The sequence below is a fragment of the Leptonychotes weddellii genome, chromosome 6 (genome assembly GCF_054177405.1).
Source record: "Leptonychotes weddellii isolate Sample4059 chromosome 6, ASM5417740v2, whole genome shotgun sequence".
Classification (NCBI taxonomy): domain Eukaryota; kingdom Metazoa; phylum Chordata; class Mammalia; order Carnivora; family Phocidae; genus Leptonychotes; species Leptonychotes weddellii.
The window spans coordinates 91,041,573-91,063,902 of NC_138374.1; the positions used below are offsets into that span (position 1 = coordinate 91,041,573).

At 39.4% G+C, this 22,330-nt stretch overlaps 2 protein-coding genes across 4 annotated transcripts in view; one reads left to right on the top strand and one right to left on the bottom strand.

Moving 5' to 3' along the window:
- The window catches only part of CENPL (centromere protein L), a 19,202-nt gene extending 14,383 nt beyond the window's left edge, over positions 1–4,819 (bottom strand). Inside the window, exons 1-3 of one of the 3 annotated variants that reach the window (XM_006734890.3) lie at positions 4,330–4,819; positions 4,113–4,204; positions 33–209 (exon numbers count right to left, since the gene is read on the bottom strand). In XM_006734890.3, coding sequence (XP_006734953.1) covers positions 33–206 — 174 coding nt within the window. In that variant the 5' untranslated portion in view covers positions 207–209; positions 4,113–4,204; positions 4,330–4,819. Of the gene's footprint in view, positions 1–32; positions 210–4,112 lie in introns of all 3 variants that reach the window. The other 2 variants (XM_081824639.1, XM_081824638.1) reach the window with 2 other exon arrangements.
- Positions 4,819–19,192, top strand: DARS2 (aspartyl-tRNA synthetase 2, mitochondrial). The gene is made up of 12 exons (XM_081824640.1): positions 4,819–4,941; positions 6,160–6,259; positions 8,067–8,133; positions 8,905–9,006; positions 9,584–9,679; positions 11,309–11,432; positions 12,131–12,177; positions 13,133–13,239; positions 14,216–14,285; positions 15,682–15,861; positions 16,913–17,020; positions 18,729–19,192. The coding sequence occupies exons 5-12, from the start codon at positions 9,587–9,589 to the stop codon at positions 18,801–18,803; spliced, it is 804 nt and encodes a 267-aa protein (XP_081680766.1). The 5' UTR covers positions 4,819–4,941; positions 6,160–6,259; positions 8,067–8,133; positions 8,905–9,006; positions 9,584–9,586; the 3' UTR covers positions 18,804–19,192.
- The last annotated feature ends 3,138 nt before the right edge of the window (positions 19,193–22,330 follow it).

Sequence of the window (22,330 nt, forward strand, 5' to 3'; positions counted from 1 at the left end):
TTGAGTAACACGAAGGAACACAAAAGGCATACCTGTAATTGTGAACACTGAGGAATTTTCCTTCGAGGTGGAGTTGGGATAAATGAAGTCAGCTTCCTGACTGATTCTAATCGTTTCTGCAAAGGGGTGGCACCTATAAAGTAATCTTTAAGCCTTGAGGATGCACTGTGCCTAGGAGTCGATTCTGATGTATCATAAGAATCCATGGTCTACATAAAAAGAAATAAAACCAGAATTCTGAACACTAAAAACTTAATTCAACACTAAAAACTTAATTCATGCTCATAGTTTCACTGATCCTTCTTCTCCCTGCTATAAAGGATTTCTTTCTTTCCCTTCCTCTCCTTGCTCCTCCCCTCACCCCCAGATTTGAGTTTTTAACCAAGTCCTATATTTCTCATTGGCTATAGGCTATTTTTATGAATATCTTACCAATACCTCAAACTCAGAATGTTCAAAACTAAATTTAACTCCTTCCCATCCTCCTCCAAAAGTTAGCTGGTCCATTTTCAAATTCCGGTCAATTTTCTATGTTAAATTCATTTAAAGTGGGAGAAAAGTATTCTCCCACTTTCATTCTTGAACATGTAGTCATTAAGCACATTCTTTTGAGTTTTTCCTTCAACAGTCTCTGTCATCCATTCCCAAAGCTACTTCTAGGTTCTTATTACAGTATCTAAGGGTAATCCATTCTTCAGCAGTAACACTTTATTTGTCGCCTGTGCAAAAAAACTTTACAGTGATGAGAAAAATTCTACTTTTCTGCTATTTAAGATCTTTCATAATTCAGCTTGCTCTTATCCTACTTCTCCTAGGCATAAACATATTCTTGTCTTCATGTTTTTGCCTATCAATCATGTTCCTTATCCACCTCCTTTAGGACCATGTTTGAATTTGATCTCTTTTCAAGTAGAAGGGTTTTGTTAATCTTTTTTCCCCAGAATATCTATGTTATACACTTCTGTCTGTATCAATAGCTCATTCCTGGAAGCAATGTGTATGGGGGCATGGCTGTGTGTGCACAGAATGAGATCTCAGGGGTAAATATTTTTTAAAAGCCCAAAAATCCTCTCAATGAGTCTAACAAAATCTCTCAATATGTTTCATAAAATGTCTGGAGATTAATAATATACCAGCCCGCATAGCTCTCCTTGATCATCTAGTTTGTACCACTCATTTTAGCCCATATTCATATAGTTCCTTGTACAATTTTTTTTGGTGTGCATTTTTTCTCTTCCCAACAAGACTAAAATACTTTGAAATCATGCTTTATATTTCTCTTGTATAATTATCCTAATATAATGCTGAGTGTTTTTTAATTGTTAGCAAGGATTGCAGGGTTTTTTTATTTGTTAGTTTTTGTAGTTTCAAGTTTTTCTTTAAATTCCAGTTAGTTAACATACAGTGTAATATTAGTTTCAGGAGTAGAATTTAGAGATACATCACTGATATACAACTCCCAGTTGCTCATCACAACAAGTACCCTCCTTAATACCCATCACCCATTTAACCCATCCCCCCCCTGCCCACCTCCAAGTATCAGTTTATATCAACAGAAGGGGGGCGCCTGAATGGCTCAGTCGTTGAGCGTCTGCCTTCGGCTCATGTCATGATCCCAGGGTCCTGGGATCGAGCCCCGCATAGGGCTCCCTGCTCAGTGGGAAGCCTGCTTCTCCTTCTCCCACTCCCCTTGCTTGTGTTCCCTCTCTCGCTGTGTCTCTCTCTGTCAAATAAATAAATAAAATCTTAAAAAAAAAAAAAAAAAAAACAGAAGAATTTCATAGAACTCTGAAATTATAACTTTCATTGAAAGGAATTATGATTTAAAAGTTATAATAATTACTCCCACGTATTGGCACAGTTACCCTTTGGTAACAGTTTTTCACAAATGAAAACTTGTAGGGGCGGCTGGGTGGCTCAGTCCGTTAAGAGTCTGCCTTCGGCTCAGGTCATGATCCCAGAGTGCCCGGATACAGCCCCACATAGGATAGAGCCCCACATCAGGCTCCCTGCTTCTTCCTCTCCCCCTCCCTCCCGCTTGTGTTTGCGTGCGTGCGTGCATGCTGTCTCTCTCAAATAGAACCTTCTAAAAAAATGAAAACTTGTATTTATTACTGTATTTAAATTTTATTATGTCAAAGTAGGATACCCTCTGTATCTTGCACAAAACTTCACAGGTTAAATATGCATTTCTCAATGCTCAGATAATGCCCAGGCAAGATCATACACCACACAATTTAAATAACAGCTAATTTAAAGCATTCTACTTTTAAATGCATACTGAATTATCTCTTTAAAAGAGAGTTTTAGGGCACCTAGTTATCTCAGTCAGTTAAGAGTGTGACTCTTGATTTCGGCTCAGGTCATGATCTCAGGGTCGTGAGATTGAGCCCCGTGCACTGGGCATGGAGCCTGCTTGAGATTCTCTCTCTCCCTCTGCCCCTACATCCACCCTTCAGTGGCACGGTCTTTAAAAAAAAAAAAAAATGGGCGCCTGGGTGGCTCAGATGGTTAAGCATCTGCCTTCGGCTCAGGTCATGATCCCAGAGTCCTGGGATCAAGTCCCGCACTGGGCTCCCTCCTTGGCGGGGAGCCTGCTTCTTCCTCTCCCGCTCTCCCTGCTCGTGCTTTCTCTCTCTGTCAAATAAATAAATAAAAAATCTTAAAAAAAAAAAAAAAAGCAAAAAACAGCGGGGAGGGATTTTAATCAGTCCCATCCACACAGAATGTTTCTTTCAAATTTTTATTTGGATTAATTGCTAACATTTATTGAGTATTCATCAGGTGCCAGGTACTTGTCCAAGCCCCTAACAAATATTGTCTCATTTAATCCTCAACCCCCATGAGGTGGTTTATTATATTCCCAGTTGACAGACGAAAAGACAAAGAAGTTCAGTAATCTGCCAAAGTCATACAGGTAAAGAAGGCAAGAACCAGGATTTGAACCCAGACAGTATAATGCCAGAGTGGGTGCTCTTATCTCTTTTTTCACATTGCCTTTCAATAGAGATCAATTTCAAGGCAAAAGAAGCCCTGCTGAATTTGACTCCTTAAAAGAGAAATGCTATGAATTCCAAAAAATGATTTAAAAATCTGTGTAGATGAGAAAAGGACTATTAGCACGGAGACAGTTGGTTTTGAGAAAACCTTTCCCCTCAGTATTTAATATTATGGTAATGTGAAATATCCCAAACCACGCATGAAAGATTAGAAAATGACTCACATCTATTTTATTCTCTCACTCCGCACTCAATAAAGGGCAATTTTGCCCTGCCCAATAAGTAAGAGGTTAAAGATATATCTTGACTCATTATTTTAGTGTCCCATTCTTAACCCCTTTCCCCAGTCCATAAGGAGTGATCCATAGACGCCACTTCTATCTTGTCATTACCTTGCTGGAGATCCCCTAACAATTCCCACCCATCTTTCAGATGAAGTCAGAACTTCTCTGAGTTTCATGGCACTACATGATCTGATCTTATTATTTGATATTATCCAGGTTCATTTTCTACTTCAGGAGTTCTCGGCCCAAGATCTATGGACAAATGGCCTTTCCAAAATCCAACAACCCTCTAAGGTTGTATGCAAAATGTTGTATGCATGTGTATTTGGTGGTGGAGGGGGAGGAAGAAAGGTCCAGTAGACAATTTTTGAAAAGATTATGAACCACTGCCCTAGACTGATCATCACCCTACTACTCCCCTTCGTGCCTTTCATGTTTGCCTCTGCTCCCTGACTTTTTTATTCAGCCTTCAGCCAACTAAGGATGCTTCTCTCCTCCCATTGGCCTGACCAAATGCAATCCATCCTGGAGGTTTCACGTCCTCAGAAGCCGGCCGGTATCCACAGAGTATCACCAGCTCTTCTTGCACTTGCAGTTCATAACACACAGTTACAACTTAGTTGTTTTTCTTGTGGTAAATCCAGGAAGGAACGGACCCTGACTTTTTACACCGCTACCAATACCTAAATCCCACTGCCAATGCTTGGCCCAGTGCCAAGCACGTAGCGTGCAGCCATCTAAACACAAAAGTGTTGTAGAGATAACGAGTATACAGCAGGGCAAAACATAAAGTTAACGGCCAGTCCTGGACAAAGATAAAGCTTCTTACCAATAAAATACCGTGATGACGCTGTCACCCATTCCGGCTTCAAGAGTCATTCTTCAATTCTGGTTCCAAAAGTAGGTAGAGACTAAAATCCCCTGAAGTTTAAAAAAAAAAAAAAAAAAGCCGCCAAAACGGCAGGTAAGAGAGAGTTTGGAGGAATCCTTGGCCCCTCCAAATTCCCTCTCGCTCCGCAATAACTGGGTTCACCAGGGACACAAACTCGCTTCCTCAGATGTCCCGAGACTTCACCCCAGGAGGGGCATTTCCGCTGACCCAGCCACCAGCTCTGCGACCCTCGCTTCTGCGGAGTCGGCCTCTGCCGGAGGAGGGGAAGGGCAAGGGACAATGGGTCCCAACTCTCCCCTCTCCACCTGAGCCCTTCAGAGGCCCAGCGAGCTCAGAAATCCCGCCTTTGAGAAGCTGCTACCCAGCGCTCAGCCGCCGCCTCAGTTTAAAATAGTTTCCCGTCTCGCTTTGCGGCGGGACGCCGGAAGCCTCCCTGGTACCGATCACACGTTAATGAAGCAACTACGGTCGCCATTTTAACTGAGGTCGAACTACCTAGCCATAATCAACTTGGCTAACCGCGCGGTGATAGTCTTCAGCGCTTTTCTACTTGCGCGAAGCGTTCCTTCAAATTTCCGCCCACAATAAGCATGGCGGCAGCACCTCTGCTCTGATTGGTTGAATGCCTCCACCGTAACTTGAGCGCTCTCGGAGCCGAATGAGGAGCGCTTGGCTCTCAGCGGTGATTCGGCTGTGGGTTCTGGACCTGAGAAGGTTTCGGGTTTGCTGGCCTTCCTCTTTCTGAAGACCCGAGGACGGCCGCCAGGTCGGAGAAATTTAAAACCTGAGGCTGAGTTCCTTCTTGTTTTCCAAGTTCGGCCTGCGGGAACCTTCGGAGAAGCGTGGAAGGAAGAGAAGGACGGGCAGTTGGTGGTCAACCCCTTCCGCCTCTGTATGGTCGCGGAGGAGTCCCACTCTGCCCTGCTGTCTGGAAGGTTCTCTCGGCTCTTCTGGGGCCGCAGTTCGGTTGGTTAGAAGTGGAAACTGATGCATTGGAGGTGGGAAAAGGCTCTTTCCCCTACCCGCTTCCCAAGGGCCCCGAAGAACTTGTAGATTTATCTAGTTTCTAGACACGTGTACTTGACTGTTCAGCGGAGAAGGGCTTAAATATTGGAGAAGAGAGCGAGAACAACTAGCATTTTAAGGGATTTGTGTATATTTCCAAAAGTGACTTTTGATCATCATCCAACACCGGCAGCCTGGGATTCGTGAGCGTCTCTCGCCATCCTGCGGCTCCAACATGTTCTCCTGTTGGTTAAGTCGGCTATGCAGGGGTTTTTCCACACCCACCGGAAGGATCACCCACCTGATTCGGGGTTCTCTCTCCAGAACGTTGGTGCTCGGTTCACAGAGGAGAACTCCAGGTGAAAGCAGTGAAGGGTTCTGTCCTCTTTAAACAGTATTTCCTCCTGGTCTCTGCAGTCAGAGTGCTCTTATTCCATTTTCCTGTAGTCTGAACTGGATAGCCTTATGTGTAGAGGCAGATCATTCACTCTCCATTTCTTATAATGTAGATTTTTGTCTGGAGTTTTAGAAGTAACCGCGTGAATTCTGCTTTTAGCTTATGCTATTAATAAGCCTAAAAAATTCTTTCACATTTGAGAATGTTTTGTATAGTGTTTTCTAGCGTGCAAGTGACTGGTTTCACTCCAGATTCATACCATCAAACCCGTTATTCCAAAACCTCATTTCATTTTGGAAAGGAATGTGCACTATTAAAAATAGGGTAATTTTAGGTCTCAATGCAAATGCTACGTGATCAAAGTTTAGATTTCCTAACACAGGGCAAAAATTTACAGTAAGACTGTTAATTCACTTGGCTTTTGACACATTTGCAGCTAAATTAAAGTGACTGAATCAAATTACATACTTCAACTTTATGAATTTCATTCATTGACATGAAATACTTAAGATGATATAATTTGAGCGTCTTTATTTTCAAGCAGTTTGCAAATCATGTTTTTAATCTTGCTTTCCTTTAAAGAATTCAGTAGCTTTGTTGCTCGGACCAACACGTGTGGAGAGTTGCGTTCTTCTCACTTAGGCCAAGAAGTCACTTTGTGTGGATGGATTCAATACCGAAGGTAAACTGGCTTACGAATACCTGGTGGTTAGGGGTGACTGGGTGGCTGGGTCCTTTACACTTTCAGCTCTTGATTTCCGCTCAGGTCATGATCTCAAGGCCGTGAGATAGAGCACCAAGATGGGATCCGCCTGCTTAAGATACTCTTTCTGCCCCTCCCACCCCCCCAAAAAAAAGAATGCCTGGAGGTTGTTTTCCCTCAGTCAGTTCCAAACTTTTATTAATTTTCAATCACTCAGAACAACAAAAGCTTTTCAACTCCTGCAGGATTCTCAGAATTCACTGAGTTTTCAGATTTGTTTTGAAAGACCCAAACAGAGTCACTGGAGTGGCATCTGTTGAAGGTTGTGATAACAGTGTGTTCCACCAGTGGATTGAAATGTCCCTTAGCTTACTCGAGTTGAAGAGTTCCTAGGACCAGTAATTGGGAGTGGGCCACCTGGTAAGCTTCAGTAGCATGAAAAAGCTTATTTTATTCTAAATTTAGGTAGAGAAAAAGCGTAAAAACACGAACAGTGATTCCTTAAGATTAAAGCGCATTTTGTTGTTCATCTCTATATTCCAGCACATACCTGAATAGTACATTAATTAACAGTGAAGAGCTCCAAAATACATAGACTGTGTGGCCTTCCTGAAGAATATGTTCCATATGGGTGGATATTTGACCCATAAATTTGGTGATTTGAACTCAAAATCTGAAGAGGTTTTCTGTACCTCTTCCTGGTACTAAGGAAAGTATGAGAAATGCAGGTTGAACGCTAAAATGTTCGGATTTGGGGGACCTTTTTGATGGTTTATAGAAGTATTAGTAGGTGGACCACCTCTAGAAAATTGTAGTTTTTATCTTTTAAGGAAAGAGTTTATAGAGACACCTGGGTGGCTCAGTCGGTTAAGTGTCTGCCTTCAGGTCAGGTCATGGTCCCCGGGGTCCTGGGATCGAGCCCCGCTCCCTACTCAGCGGGGAACCTGCTTCTCCCTCTCCCTCTGCCACTCTCCCCAACGCGTGCTCTCTCTCGCTTGCTCTTTCTCAAGTAAATAAATAAAATCTTTTTAAAAAAAGTTTATATTGCTATATTTCAAAAATTTATATTGCTATAATTGGATATTTCTCATATCCTAAAATATTTGTGGATTTTAATACATGAAAAGTTTCCAAATTTAATAAAATTTTCTTATAAAGACTTAAGCCAATGAAAATTAAAAGTTTGCCTTTTACTGACAAGCCATCTGGATAACTTTAGTAAGCTGAATATATAACCAGTAAAAATTGAAATTGAAAATGAAAAGCCTGGGGTGCCTGGTTGGCTCAGTGGGCAGTGTGTGCAACTCTGGATCTCAGGGTTGTGAGTTCGAGCCCTGCTTGTGGCATGGAGTTTACTTAAAAATTTTTTAAAAAACAGGAGCACCTGGGTGGCTCAGTCGGTTGAGTGGCTGCCTTCGGCTCAGGTCATGATCCTGGAGTCCTGGGATAAGCCCCATGTTGGGCTCCCTGCTCAGCAGGGATCCTGCTTCTCCTTCTCCCTCGCTGCTCCCCCTGCTTGTGCTCTCTCTCAAATAAATAGATAAAATCTTTTTTAGAAAATTTTAAAAATAGATGATTAAGAAAATAAATGCAAAGTCTGGGTTTTTTTTCCGTTAATAAGCTACATAGATAATTGCATGAATGTAGCACATAATGAAAACACATAATTATTATAAAAAGAACGTGGGAAATTGCATGGATTTTTGTTTGTTTAATTTGTTTTGCCTCCTTAAAATTTTGGGCTCAGAGATTTTGGCCTAACATGTTCATTTTCTTCATTGATCAGGCAAAACATCTTCCTGGTCCTGAGAGATTTCCATGGGCTTGTTCAAGTTGTCATTCCCCAGGAGGAGGTAATACAAGGTTTCCTACTGTTATCTGAAAGTCTCTCTGATGCTATGCTTAGTATGTTGGATAAGTATGTGTGTGTGTGTGTGATGAAATGTTCCTGGAATAATACATACATATCTGGTAACATTGGCAAACTCTGGGAAAGGCAACTTTTTACTGTATATCTATTTATACCCTTTGAATTTGAGCCATGTTTACGGTACCACCTGCTCAAAAAAAAAATTAGCATTAAAATTAGGTAAAATAGTTCTCATCATGCTTGTTGAGCTATATTGGTTTCTCTTGTGGTAATGTTTACAAATGCTTTATACCTAAGAAATGTATGATTTACTCAGTTCTTAGTCTTTGAAGTAAGTAAAGAGCAATGAATTATCTTTCAGGGATCAGGATCCAGAGACGAGCATAGCTAACCCAGGAGAATTCCTTTCAGTTGGACTCCATTATTTCTATTGGATGTAACTGCCCCTAAGACTAACTCTGGAGACAGTTGCCTTAAAAGTATGTAGGAATTGTTTCCATCAATCATTTTTCCCCTTATTTTCCTTTAAGGAAAACATTCTAAAACCCTTAACAGGTTTACCTGCTGTATTATGTGGAGTCAAAATGGCGATGCAATTTACCAAATTCTTTAAGAAAGTCATTAAGGGCAGCCCCAGTATTTATGGCAATTAAGCTATGAGTGTTAATATTTTTCTAAACCATAGACTGCGGTAACTACATATTCCTCTACATTCATTTGTTTGTTGGAACTGTTTTTCTCTCTCATTCTGTAGTCAGCTGCTTCTGTGAAGAAGATTCTGTGTGAAGCCCCTGTGGAATCTGTGGTGCAAGTGTCTGGGACAGTAATTTCCCGACCTCCAGGACAAGAGAATCCAGTTAGTAGTTAAGAAGCGGTCTATGTAAATTTTACCTGTATATGTGTGCACTCTACACATTTAGGCAACAGACACCGAGCACCTATTAGACATCAGGCACTAAGATTTCTGCAGGTTCCACAAATGAACCTACAGATTCCAAAATCTTCACTACAAACACACCAATGTGCACAGGCATGTTAAGACATCTGTCAGTGAGCACATCGACCACAGATATGCATAAGAATGTCAAAATCAGGGGCGCCTGGGTGGCTCAGTCGTTAAGCGTCTGCCTTCGGCTCAGGTCATTATCCCCGGGTCCTGGGATTGAGCCCTGCATCGGGCTCCCTGCTCCGCGGGAAGCCTGCTTCTCTCTCTCCCACTCTGCCTGCTTGTGTTCCCTCTCTCGCTGTGTCTCTCTGAAAAAAAAAAAAAGTCAAAATCACGCACAGACATTGATGCTTTAGACTACACGCCATACGCACCCTCACATTTTACATATGTAAGTAAATGCATGCGTTTTACAAATGATCACTGTGTACAGGTCCTGATGAGTGATTTTTTTTAAAAAATAGGTCTTTTCTTCTCTCTCTTTAAGAAAATGCCAACAGGTGAGATCGAAATCAAAGTTAAAACAGCTGAACTTCTGAATTCCTGCAAGAAGCTGCCCTTTGAAATTAAGGACTTTGTGAAGGTGCCATCCTCTGTTATTAATAAATTAGAGTATCTAGAAAATGTTGGTAACCGGTAAAGTGTTTTCAGAGTTTTTTAAAGAAAAACTAACTTCTACAAAATTAAGCATTTTTTTGTGGACCTATCGTGAAGTGTTCTGTTCTGTGCTGTTCTGAAGTAAGCCATTGCAGTTCCTAAACACCTAGGCTGCTTTTTCAGACAGCTCGAAACATGGGTCTACCTTTAAGACTTGAGGTGGTGTTTTCAGGTTTTTTTGTTGCTGTTTTCAGGTTTTTTTGTTGCTGTTTTACATTTTGAAAGGAAATTTGTGTCTAGCTTGGAAATAGCCAGACGGCATAGGAGATCCTGCATCTATTAACTTTCAGGCTCTAACAGTGACAAAATGTTTGCTTGACTTCGCAAGCATATAAATCTGATTACTGTATTTTAGGATGTACTTTGCCCAAGTTTGAGGGGTTGCCGAAGCTAAATAGCTCTGGGTGAGTGTACCCTGATAATCTGCAGCTTTGAAACAATTATCTACAGTTGAAGATGTATATGCATCTAATTTGTAAACTGATCTATAGAACGGTTTTTAAATTAACTGTATGGCCACTTAGTGTTACATTTAAATTCTCAATACTTAATCTTTTAATTAGAAAAAGCAATATAATTATCTGGTTGACCTTTCTGTGGCGGGAGAGAAAAGGAAATATACAGTTTTCCCCCAGCTAAGCTTTCAGAAAGAAATGACAGTTCTACTTCTGGTTAAAAAGTTGTCAGCACAGGGCGCCTGGGTGGCTCAGTCGTTAAGCGTCTGCCTTCGGCTCAGGTCATGATCCCAGGGTCCTGGGATCGAGCCCCGCATCGGGCTCCCTGCTCCGCAGGGAGCCTGCTTCTCCCTCTCCCCCTTCCCCTGCTTGTGTTCCCTCTCTGGCTGGTCTCTCTCAAATAAATAAATAAAATCTTTAAAAAAAAAAGTTGTCAGCACAGAGAGCTGCAGAGATGTACAGCTTTGAAAATAAGCAAACCTTCTTACCGATTTCTACTAGTACAACAGTGGGGGGGGTTCCTTGCATTTCTCACACCTGTACTCCCACTTAGGTGATAATGTCATAGCTATTTTTACTCTTGTGTATTTTTTTTTTTTAAGATTTTATTTATTTATTTATTTGAGAGAGAACGAGCAGGGGGAATGGCAGAGAGAGAAAAGAAGCTCAGTATGGATCCCGACACGGGGCTCGATCCCAGGACCGCGGGATCATGACCAGAGCCAAAGGCAGATGCTTAACCTACTGAGCTACCCAGTCACCCCTACTCTGGTGTATATTTTTAAATGATCTTTGAAGTCTTTAAATGTATTTTTCAAGACTCAACTATGGGCTTAAATAAATGGATAAATGTTTAGTGAGGGTAGGCAAATTTCAGTCAGTGAAGGGCGTTGTTAATAATAAAGAAGAGTTAAAAAAACATAAAATCTATGCTAGTAACAAACTTAGAGGCTGTAGGAATTAAAGATGGTGTTGTATTTGCAAATAGTGGAAACTAAAGATAGAACTGAAGTTTTTGAAAATCCATGCTCTGTATTAAAGTTAATATCTCTTTAATATTCAAAGAATATTTAAACATTAAAATCTTTCAATTTGTTTAGAAAACAGAGGCTCTTCGTTTGCAGTATCGCTACTTAGACTTGCGTAGTTTCCAAATGCAGTATAACCTGCGACTGAGGTCCCAGATGGTCATGAAAATGCGGGAGTATCTCTGTAATCTACACGGTAAAGGACATGCCTAAATGTTCTTTAGAGCTTTTTAGCATCTTCTTTTTGTTTTATTCAGCATTTTATTGTATCTCTCTTTAGCATCATTGGGTCAGAAGTTGCCAGAGCTCTGGAATTCACTTAATGTGTAAAGCAGTTTTTGAAAAAAGGTGATTTACAGTGTTTTGTCCTAGAGCATAATTTGGTAACTTAGAACATAATTTAGTTCTACTAGGTCCCAAATACAGTCTTTTAAAGATATTGCATTGAAGGTAGAAAAGCCCTTTGGTTGTTATTTATGAGTTTTCTTAATTTTTTATCACGCTTATACTAATTTGTTAGGAGCTCAGAAATGTCCTATGAATTAAACTAGACTCTTCAATCAGTCCTGGAGGTTTTTCTACTATGTTTGAGTTATTTTTGCTATCCTAGCAGAACATTTAGAAAATGAAAACAGTTCAGTAAACAAGAATCCATCAAACAGTTGGAATTATTTCATGACAAAAGTGTCACTTTATGAGCCAAGTAGGGTTTTATGAAAATCCTCAGCTTCTGTCTTGGATGTGTGGAAATCAGCATTCAGTAGGCTTGGTAACTTCTTTCAGTCAAAATTCCTAATTAAAATGTAGCCTCAGATTTGATTTGTTGAACTGTACCCTAGACAACATACTTGACAAATTCCTATCTAGTAATTTCTGATGCTTCTCTCTTTTTAGGATTTGTGGATATAGAAACACCAACATTGTTTAAGAGGACTCCTGGGGTATGTATATCCCTTAAATCAGCCTACTAATAATGTCCTATTAGTTCTGAAATAGGACCACTTTGTTTTTATATTCATGTGGCTGTATTTTTTTCATGTATTTTATTATTTCACAATGATCACATTAACTAGGTTTTGTTAAGAGTTGAGAAAATTATATGGGTCAGTATTTTGAGTCAGAACACTTTTATTCTACATGAGTTTTCTTTCCCTTGAGGTTTATAAATGCAAATCAATAATGAATTCTTTCCTTAAAAATAAACCCCTTGTGGGGTGCCTGGCTGGCTCAGTCAGGAGAACATGTGACTCTTGATCTCAGACTTGTGAGTTCAAGCCCCAAATGGGGTATAGAGATTACTTAAATAAATAAAAAAAACTTAAAAGAAAATAAACTTCTTGATCAATAAGAATTGACATTTCTAAACATTGATATTTATACAGTCCATGGACTTTTATAAAAACATAGTTTTAAAAAGCAGTTAGCGGGGCGCCTGGGTGGCTCAGTTGGTTAAGCAACTGCCTTCGGCTCAGGTCCTGATCCTGGAGTCCTGGGATCGAGTCCCGCATCGGGCTCCCTGCTCGGCAGGGAGTCTGCTTCTCCCTCTGACCCTCCTCCCTCTCATGCTCTCTGTATCTCATTCTCTCTGTCTCAAATAAATAAATAAAATCTTTAAAAAAAAAAAAAGCAATTATTAGATAGGAATTGCACAAAACTCTTTCAGCTCATAACAGAATTGGGAATCCATTTCAACAAGCACGCATTTATTACTTACCATGTACAAACATTGTTAGAAGCCTACTGTGTGCAAGCCTTTTGGGGGACTAAAAGATGAGCAAGAGATGATCTCTGTCATTTGCTCTTTAGTTAACTTCATTGATGAGCTGAAGTATCAACTTCCACCAGGTCTTAGGTTCAGGTTTTTTTAACAATATTTCTGCTCTCCTCTCATTAAAGGGTGCAAAAGAGTTTGTAATACCATCCAGGGAACCTGGAAAGTTTTATTGTCTCCCTCAGAGTCCTCAACAGTTTAAACAGCTTCTGATGGTTGGTGGTGTAGACAGGTGAGCCTTCTGTATGTTAGTAGTAAGTTGTCAGAAAAAGAAAGGGGAGGAAGGTGGGGAGGAAAAAAGGAAACACAAAGTTATCTGATCTCTTAAAAGAAGTTAGAAAATGTATGAGCATTTGGAAAACACTTGTTAAAAACCCTAAACATTTGTAGTCATTATTTAGTAAAGATGTATTGGGTGGCCGCCATGTGCAAAGCTCTATGCTAGTAGATGTGCAGGGAATTAAAAACAAAAAAGGAAAGGTCTTAGGAGCACCTGGGTGACTCAGTTGGTTAAGTGTCTGACTCTTGATCTCGGCTCATATCTTGATCTCGGGGTTGTAAGTTCAAGCCCTGAGTTGGGCTCCAAGGTGGGCATGGAGCCTACCTAAAAAGAGAGAGAGAAAGAAAGAAAGCAAGCAAGAAAGAAAAGGTTTTGCTCTCCAGGAGTTAATGAATGTAGTAAGACAGAATAGGGTAATAAATAAATAAACCAACTGCCAACTATGATAGAACCCAAAAATAAGTTTGTTGAGGGTTGCAAACTAGGTATTGTTTGGGGAAATATTATTAAAAAAACTTTGTGAGCAAGGCCTTTTGGGACAGTGCTGCATCTCAGCAGATGAAGATGAGAATGGAAATGGCATAGCACAAAAAAGCTCAAGTGTAGTCATGGATCAATAAGTATTTTGATTTGGCCAGAGCAAAAGAGTATATATAAAGAAGCATAAGTGCCTTGCATGCCAATCTGATATATGAATATTGAAAGGTGCCATTGTATATTTTTAAAACAATGTATAGAATATTAGTTTCTTATGGGTCTACTGTATATCTGATTAGATTAGAGCATCATAAAGAATTTTAAAATTTCTTATGTCCTTTAGGTACCATTATTAATTTATTTCGTAGACTGCACTACCATGAACTTCTGGGGAAAAGTGTGTGTATCTTCCTAGAATCATGACTCAATTCATACCATTTTTCAATTGTAGATATTTTCAGGTTGCCCGATGTTACCGAGATGAAGGTTCAAGACCAGACCGACAGCCTGAGTTTACTCAGGTACTAAGTTATATTCACTTTTGTCTCTTACTCATTCATCCTTGTGCCAGCCAAGTGGTTCCAGACCGGGCAGTAATTTTATATATAGGCAGACCTTGTTTTGTTGTACTTCGCTTTATTGTGCTTCGCAGACATTGCATTGTTTACTGATTGAAGGTTTGTGGCAACCCTTCAGAGCAAGTGGATCAGCACCATTTTTCCAATAGCATTTGCTCCCTTTGTGTCTCTATGTCATGTTTTGGTAATTCTCACAATATTTCAAACTTTTTCATTATTATATTTGTTTTGGTGATCTGTGATCAGTGATTGTGATTCACTGAAAGCTCAGATGATGTTAGTATTTTCTAGCAATAAAGTATTTTTTAATAAAGGTACATACATTTTTTGACAATGTTATTGCACACTTAATAGACTACAGTATAGGATAAACATAACTTTTATAGGCACTGCAAAACCAAAAAATTAATTTGACTCACTTTATTGTGATTATGCTTTATTGCAGCAGTCTGGAACCAAACCTGCAAGAGCTCTAGTGTATGCCAGCGCTTTACTTCTCATTACATTTTATCCATCAGATATTTAATTAAACTAACCTGCAGTTGAGACACTATTTAATTTTTGATCCATTTCATGTGTCCTTTTTATAACACGTATGGTCATCAGCTAAGAAATGCCAAAGATTCCTGCAGTGTTTTAATGGTCGTTGCTAGGATAAAGTTCTTTAAAACAAATCTCTTGTACATTAAGAACCAAGAATTCTGGGGCGCCTGGGTGGCTCAGCCGTTAAGCGTCTGCCTTCAGCTCAGGTCATGATCCCAGGGTCCTGGGATCGAGCCCCGCATCGGGCTCCTCGGCGGGAAGCCTGCGTCTCCTTCTCCCACTCCCCCTGCTTGTGTTCCTTCTCTCGCTGTGTCTCTCTCTGTCAAATAAACAAAATCTTAAAAAAAAAAAAAAAAGAACCAAGAATTCTGTATGTTGGTATTTAATCTGTCTAATCTTTAGACTCATCAAAGCTGTCATGATTTGGTTTTTATGTGATAGCGTGTTAAAGTGGTGAAGCGCAAAAATCATAAGCTTTGGAGTTGGACAAACCTGGGATCAAGTGTAGTTTCACTACTTATTAAGTGCATGTACACAGGCAAGTTACAAAGCCTCTCTGAGCCTTAAGCCATGAGGAGAGTGATGGGAACTAAACAAGTTGATATATATAAAGCCTTAGAATAATGCCTAACACAAAACAGATGTACAGTAACATTTATCCTCCCAACCCACACCCATGTATTAAGTATTTATGTGCAGAATCCTATGGTAACTTGAAACCAGAGGAATGTATAAATACGTACATATTAATATTGTGGCTGTTCAAGTTAGTTTCCATATGTTATTTTGGTTTCAGATTGACATAGAGATGTCTTTTGTAGACCAGACCGGAATCCGGAGCCTAATTGAGGGCCTGCTCCAGTATTCCTGGCCCAATGACAAAGATCCTCTAGTGGTTCCTTTTCCTTCTATGACTTTTGTTGAGGCATTGGCCAGCTATGGAACGGATAAACCTGACACTCGCTTTGGGATGAAGGTACTTCTCTTCACTTTTCCAGGACTCTGTCCCACCATACTCCTGCAGTTTTTTAAACCACTTTGAAATTTACAACCAGTTACACACATTGTTATATCATATTTTTTTGTTGTTACTTTAGCTTGTTATCAAGCTATAGCAAGAGAGAATAAATGCATGTTAGCACTACAGTACTTTTGTCCTGTCTCCTATGCTCCTAGACCGTTTCCAAGAGTAAGGTTCTTGCCATAAGGTTTTTATTACTGACAACTTATTAATTATATGGACATGAATGACCACTTGAAAGGGGGAAAAAAACGCTATTCTTTCCTCTTCAATTTTTCTTAAGCTAAAATGGCACTTGGAAGGCAAATGATTAAGAGTTATTCTTTTTCCCTAGCCTATAAAGAGCTCAAACATATGGAAATGTTTATTCAAACTAGTAAGATCTGTACATATTTTAACTAGGGGTAAGAGTAGAATTTATATAAAGGAGTTTCCATTAGCAAGCCTCTCATTATTTGCTCTTAGAAAGCAGTGGCCCTTCATGTCTATAATGCTGGTGGCATTTCTCTATCTCAGTTCTCAGTGCAAATTCCTTAGAAATCAAAGTTCCACTTCATCTATAAATAGGCAGTGCTCGATTCTTGGGATGAAAAAATATACAAAATGTTCTAACTGCCTACTTAGAGCTGCCAACTTAACCACTGCTTATTTCTTCTTCTGTAATCTAGAATAGTGGTGCTTAAGTCGGACTTCTTAGGTTAGGTTCTGGCTCTGTGTTATCTTGGCCGAGTTACTTTCTTCTCTGTGTTTGGTTTCTTCCTGTATTACATGGGGATAATGAGAGTGCATATCTCATACTCTTGTTGTACTGATTAAATGAATTAATGATGAATAATACATTAGTAGATTAACCCCTGTCGTAGTGCTCAACCCAGTAAAAACTGATGGCACTCTGTAAACATTAACTTAGTAAGATCTACTTGCTTCTTTAGAATCTTGTTTGTAAAATTTTTTGAGATAAAAATTACTTCACATTTAGTTACCTTTTTTTGTTGCTGTTTTATAGATCGTAGATATTAGTGATATGTTCAGAAACACAGAGGTTGGATTTCTTCAAGATGCACTTAATAAACCCCAAGGAGCCGTCAAAGCCATATGTATCTCTGAAGGAGCAGTAAGTGACTCGCAGTTCTGTTTCTCTAGGATGTATATTTGGGAAGTAAATATGTTCAGTGTTCAACACTGGCACATTTAAACTTCAAGAAGAACAATTCTTTTTTTAAGAATATATATTTTTAGGGCGCCTGGGTGGCTCAGTTGGTTAGGCGACTGCCTTCGGCTCAGGTCATGATCCTGGAGTCCCGGGATCGAGTTCCACATCGGGCTCCCTGCTCGGCGGGGAGTCTGCTTCTCCCTCTGACCCTCCTCCCTCTCATGCTCTCTGTCTCTCATTCTCTCTCTCGCAAATAAATAAAATCTTTAAAATATATATATATATATTTTTAGGGGTGCCTGGGTGGCTCAGTCAGTTAAGTGTCCAACTCCTGATTTCGGGTCAGGTCATGATCTTAGGGTCCTGAGATTGAGCCCCACATCAGGCTCTGCACTGAGCGTGGAGCCTGCTTGAGATTCTCTCTCTCTCTCTCCTTCTACCCCTCCCCTCTCTCTAAAAAAAGAAAGAAAAAGAATATATATTTTTAAAACAGTGTCCCTGAAACTATAAGTAGAGAATAAAACCCTGTGAGTGTGAATTTACACTCAAGATCTAGAGTTTTTGTCTTTCTTTTAAAAAATTCTGTAAAGTACTCCTCTACTTCATTTGGCATCATTCCCACCAGTGATGAGCATGAAATAGTGTTCATATGTCCTCCAGCCTCAGTTTATCCAAAGGCTCCCAGCCCATATCAGCTCCAGCATCACCCTTGCATGTTGGTTCTGGGTCTTCAGAGATCCCTGGTCTCAGTTGCATTCAATTGCATTAATAACAGTGGGAGGGCCAGGAGGTGGAGCTGTGAAAAGCAAAAGGGAGGGGACGTTAGGGTAGGAGAAAGAATGGCCAGGCTAGGCAACCCCTGACTCTGAGATGGTGAAACACGTCTGTTTTCCATAGTTACCACACCTGCTTAGAACAGAATTTGAGAAGAGTTCCAGAAGGACTTTGAACAAAATTACTATTTTGAAAGGCGACTCATTTGAGCATATTAGTGTATTCAAAATGGGAATAAGAATTCATTCTCATTACTTTTTATTCACTTCACATGTTTAGTGGAAAGTAATTCGTGTCCATACTCTAGTCCAGACATGATGAATGCGTGCAGGTAAGCTCAGTGTCACATATACTGCTTGGTATTATTGCTCGCCTCAATTTGAGTATGTCCAGTCTTCCCCGAGCAGATTATAAGAAGTGAAGGATTGTGAACCATGTCTCCACCTTTTTGTATCTCCCATACCTAGTCTAGTGCCCTGAGAATATTAGTTATGATGATAGTCCTCATGTCTCACTTACAAAGGCATTGAGATAATTTAGAAAGAGTAAGATACAAAGAATTTTAAGCACCTGAAATAAGCAAATTCTGAGTCCTCTTTCTGATCTGAAAGTTATTTTTTCTTACACAGTTCAGTTGTAAAGATTTGAACATGTACCCCACGTGTTCCATATGCAGGCTCTTCTGTGGAATACATTCATAGCCGTTTCCAATGAGACTTGTGTAATTAAGGGGGGAGGGTAATAAGCCCTGTGACAAGCTCTAAAGTGTTGTCATTTGGAAGCAGAAATTAAATTTTACATTGAATCCTCTTGTGATGGAAGGACACAAAATGTATTTGTATCCTATTTGATACCATAGACATGTTTATAAAGCTGAGTTTACTTTTCTTTTCAGAAATACTTAAAAAGGAAGGACATTGAATCCATTAGAAAATTTGCAGCTGACCATTTTAATCAGGTAAGGAGTTAATTACAATAGGTTTTTTTTTCCCTTTTAGGGATTCCATATTTTTAGTAAGTGTTGGAGCTCTTTATACAATCACTACTTTTGAGGTCTTGTTATTTCAGACCATTTTTCTACTTTTCTTCTTTTTAAAGTTCATCTAATCCCAGGGCATGACTCTAGGACTTTGACTTAGACAGTTGAATTCACCATTAATCAGAATGTGGAAGTTCAACCATAGTTTTTAAAATAAATGTGAAGAGATGCCTGGGTGGCTCAGTTGGTTAAATGGTTAAGCATCTGCCTTCGGCGCACATCATGATCAAGCCCCATGTCAGGCTCCCTGCTCACTGGGAAGTCTGCTTCTCCCTTTGCTCCTCCACCCACTTGTGGCTCTCTCACTCTCTTGCTCTCTCTCTCAAATAAATAAAAATCTTTAAAAAATAAATAAAATAAATGTGGAGTTTTAATCCAGTTAGGATTAGATTAGAGCCCCATGTGCCCAAGTTTTGAAAGAAAGCCTGTATTCATTGTTCTTCCCATATTCTTTTTAAAATTCTGAATCCACCTTTGACAAACACATTTTGTGTTGTTGGCTTGGTGAATGGAGGAACTGAACTACAAAGGAGCAGGAGTGGGAAACAGGCCTTCTTATCTTGTCACTGGACCTGGAAATTGCCTCAGCCTTCTCGGAATCAGTAACTTTAAAAATAATCATGCCCTCTGAGTCATTAATTTTCCATGACATGCTTTGTAGAAAACATTCTAAATGTGAGGAGAGTATGCTTATTATAGTATCCTTTACAACAGGGATAAGATGAAATTATATGGGAATGATTAAATAAATTAAGGTATAATCAAAGGAATTAATATTAAAGTTCCTTTTTAAAACTTTGTCTCCAAAGAGTTTATAGTATGGGGGACATGTTCATGTTGTAATGATTCGTAAGAAAAGGCAAATACAGAATTCTATAAACACTGATCATAACCAGGTAAAAACACAGTATTTGTGGACTGAAAATGGACCACCTCTGCTGCCACCACAAGCCAAGCCTCATACCTCAGGCTCAAAGGGATTTTTCAACAAGAAAGAAAGAAAGATTAGGATAATGGTTTCCAAATGGGTCAAGGCAAAATGAGAAAAGTCAGAGCAGTATAAAAAGCTTTTCATAAAGCTAAATGAATTTAAAGAATTATCCTTTACTTCTCCTTGTTCTTTGTTGTAAAAATGTATGTTCTTTTATGAAAGGATGGTAATAGCAGATAATGTTTTAGGTTTGTTTTATGCCTTTGATAAAATTCAAAAGTGGAAACTCTAGATCTCCCAATTTTGTTTCTTTACTTTCATGTTGCTAGTGTTTGAAGTCTGCATCTAGGATCGACAGGACCAGGAAATAAGCCCAAAGGTTAATAACTTCAGTAGCCTTCAGTTGATGGAACTCTTACTACATGTTCTTCTTTTCCTCATCTCTTTTCCTCTTTTCTTTTTTTACCCTTTCTCATTAACTGGATTTTTATAGAAGAAATGGGCACTACTTCTGTTTTTTCAATTTATTAATATATTTTAACTTGGCTTTTTTTTTTAATATGTATGTGAATTTTTAGCAATATGCTACATGCGCAGGGTTAAAAACACAAATAGTAAAGGATTACTAATGATAAGCAACAAGTGTGTGTTCCAGCTCACATCACACCAGTCCCACAGCAGCCAGAACGTCTCCGTTCTTAGAAATATATCTACATACTAGTGTTTTTGTTTGTTTTTGTTTTTACTTATCCATTTTAAATTTTATCTCTTAACTTCCTGCACGATAGATGAAGCTCCCACACACAGGCCTTACTTAGTTACTCTGTCCCTCCTGCACAGCTGTCTTTCTGGACCTTTTCTCCATTCCTCTTCTGAGTTGAAACAACTCTTCCTGGATCCCAGATCTTCCTCTGTCTTATTTGTGTTGGAGTATATCCTCAAGTAACTTCCTAAGAAAGCGTGCAAGAGATACACTTGCTTTGTCTAAAAATGTCTTTATGTTCAAAACCTCACACTTGATCACTAATTTAGCTTAGTATAAAATTCGGAATGCAAGCTCTCTCTCTCTCTCTCTAAAATAAATAAATCTTTAAAGAAAGGAAGGGAGAGAGAGAGGAAGGAAGGAAAGAAAGGAAAGAGAGAGAAAAGAAAGAAAGGGAAGAAAGAAAAGGGAGGGAGGAAGGGAAGGAAGGAAGGAAGGAAAATAGAGAAAGAACAGTGCTGTCCAAGAGAACTTTCTGTGATGGTGGGAATGTTTTGCATCTGCATCGTCCAGTATGGTAACCACTAGCCAGTGTAGCCATCCAGTGCTTGAAATGCGGCTAGTATACCTGAGGAGCTGAATTTTTAATTTTGTTTCACTTCAGTTAATTTAAATAGGTACGTGTGAGTGGTGGCTACTATATTAGACAGCACAGCCTTAGCTTGTTGAAGGCATTGTTTTTTTCCGTGGTACCTGCTGTTACTGCTGAGAAGCCTGATGCTGATACAAATTTATTCCTTTACAGCAAACCTGATTGTTTTCCTTTGGAAGCATTCAGCCTCCTGATTCTTGATGTTCCAAAATTTCAGTTTATGTACCTTTAGGTGGTTTTACATTCGTGTGTTGTACACTAGAAGGGCCCTTTCAATATGATGGCTCATGTCTTTCATCTGTGGAAAGTTGTTCTATTACTAATTGTTTTTACTTCATCATTTTCTCTAGTCTCTTTTTTTGGAATTTCTTTTAGTCCTATTTGGACCTCCTATTGTAACTTAACTTGTCTCTTTTTTTCCCCATGTTCTTTCCCACCATTTTCTTCGTTCTTTTTTTTTTTTTTTTTAAGATTTTTTATTTATTCATTTAATAGAGATAGAGAGCACAAGTAGGCAGAGTGGCAGGGAGAGGGAGAAGCAGGCTCTCCACCGAGCAGGGAGCCCGATGCGGGGCTCGATCCCAGGACCCTAGGATCATGACCTGAGCCGAAGGCAGTCGCCCAACTAACTGAGCCACCCAGGCACCCCTTCTTCATCCTTTTTATTCTTTCTAAGAGATTTCTTCAACTCTTCTGTTGAATTCTTTTTAGCAGTCATGTTTATGTCCCAATAGCTGTTTCTTGGTTTTTTCCATCATATTTTATTCTCATTTTATTGATAAAATATATTTTTGAGGGCCTTTGAGGATTCAGTCCTCCTTTGGTCCCTAAACTACCTCTTTCCTTTTGGGTCCTTTTTTTTTTTTTTTTTTTTTTAAATACTGCAGAATTTCTTTGATGAATGGTGACTGTTGATTGTATATATTTAGAAGGAGGCATTTTTTTTAAGTTTTTATTTAAATTCCAGTTAGTTAACATACAATTTAATATTAGTTTCAGGTTTACAATTTAGTGAGTCAGCACTTCCTTACAATGCCCGGTACTCTTCATCCCCATCACCTGTTTCACCCGTCCTCCACCCACCTCCCAGAATGAAGCATCTAAAAAGCTGATTGGGGGTGGAGCCTGACTCGTTCACTTGGTAGAGCATGTGACTCTTTTTTTTTTTTTTT

Bases quoted from the DNA above. Each gene is read 5' to 3' on its own strand.
- DARS2 (XM_081824640.1), top strand. From the start codon at position 9,587: ATGCCAACAGGTGAGATCGAAATCAAAGTTAAAACAGCTGAACTTCTG. The intron at 11,433-12,130 runs GTAAAGGACATG...CTCTCTTTTTAG, and splicing joins GTATCTCTGTAATCTACACG to GATTTGTGGATATAGAAACA. The intron at 15,862-16,912 runs GTACTTCTCTTC...GCTGTTTTATAG, and splicing joins ACACTCGCTTTGGGATGAAG to ATCGTAGATATTAGTGATAT.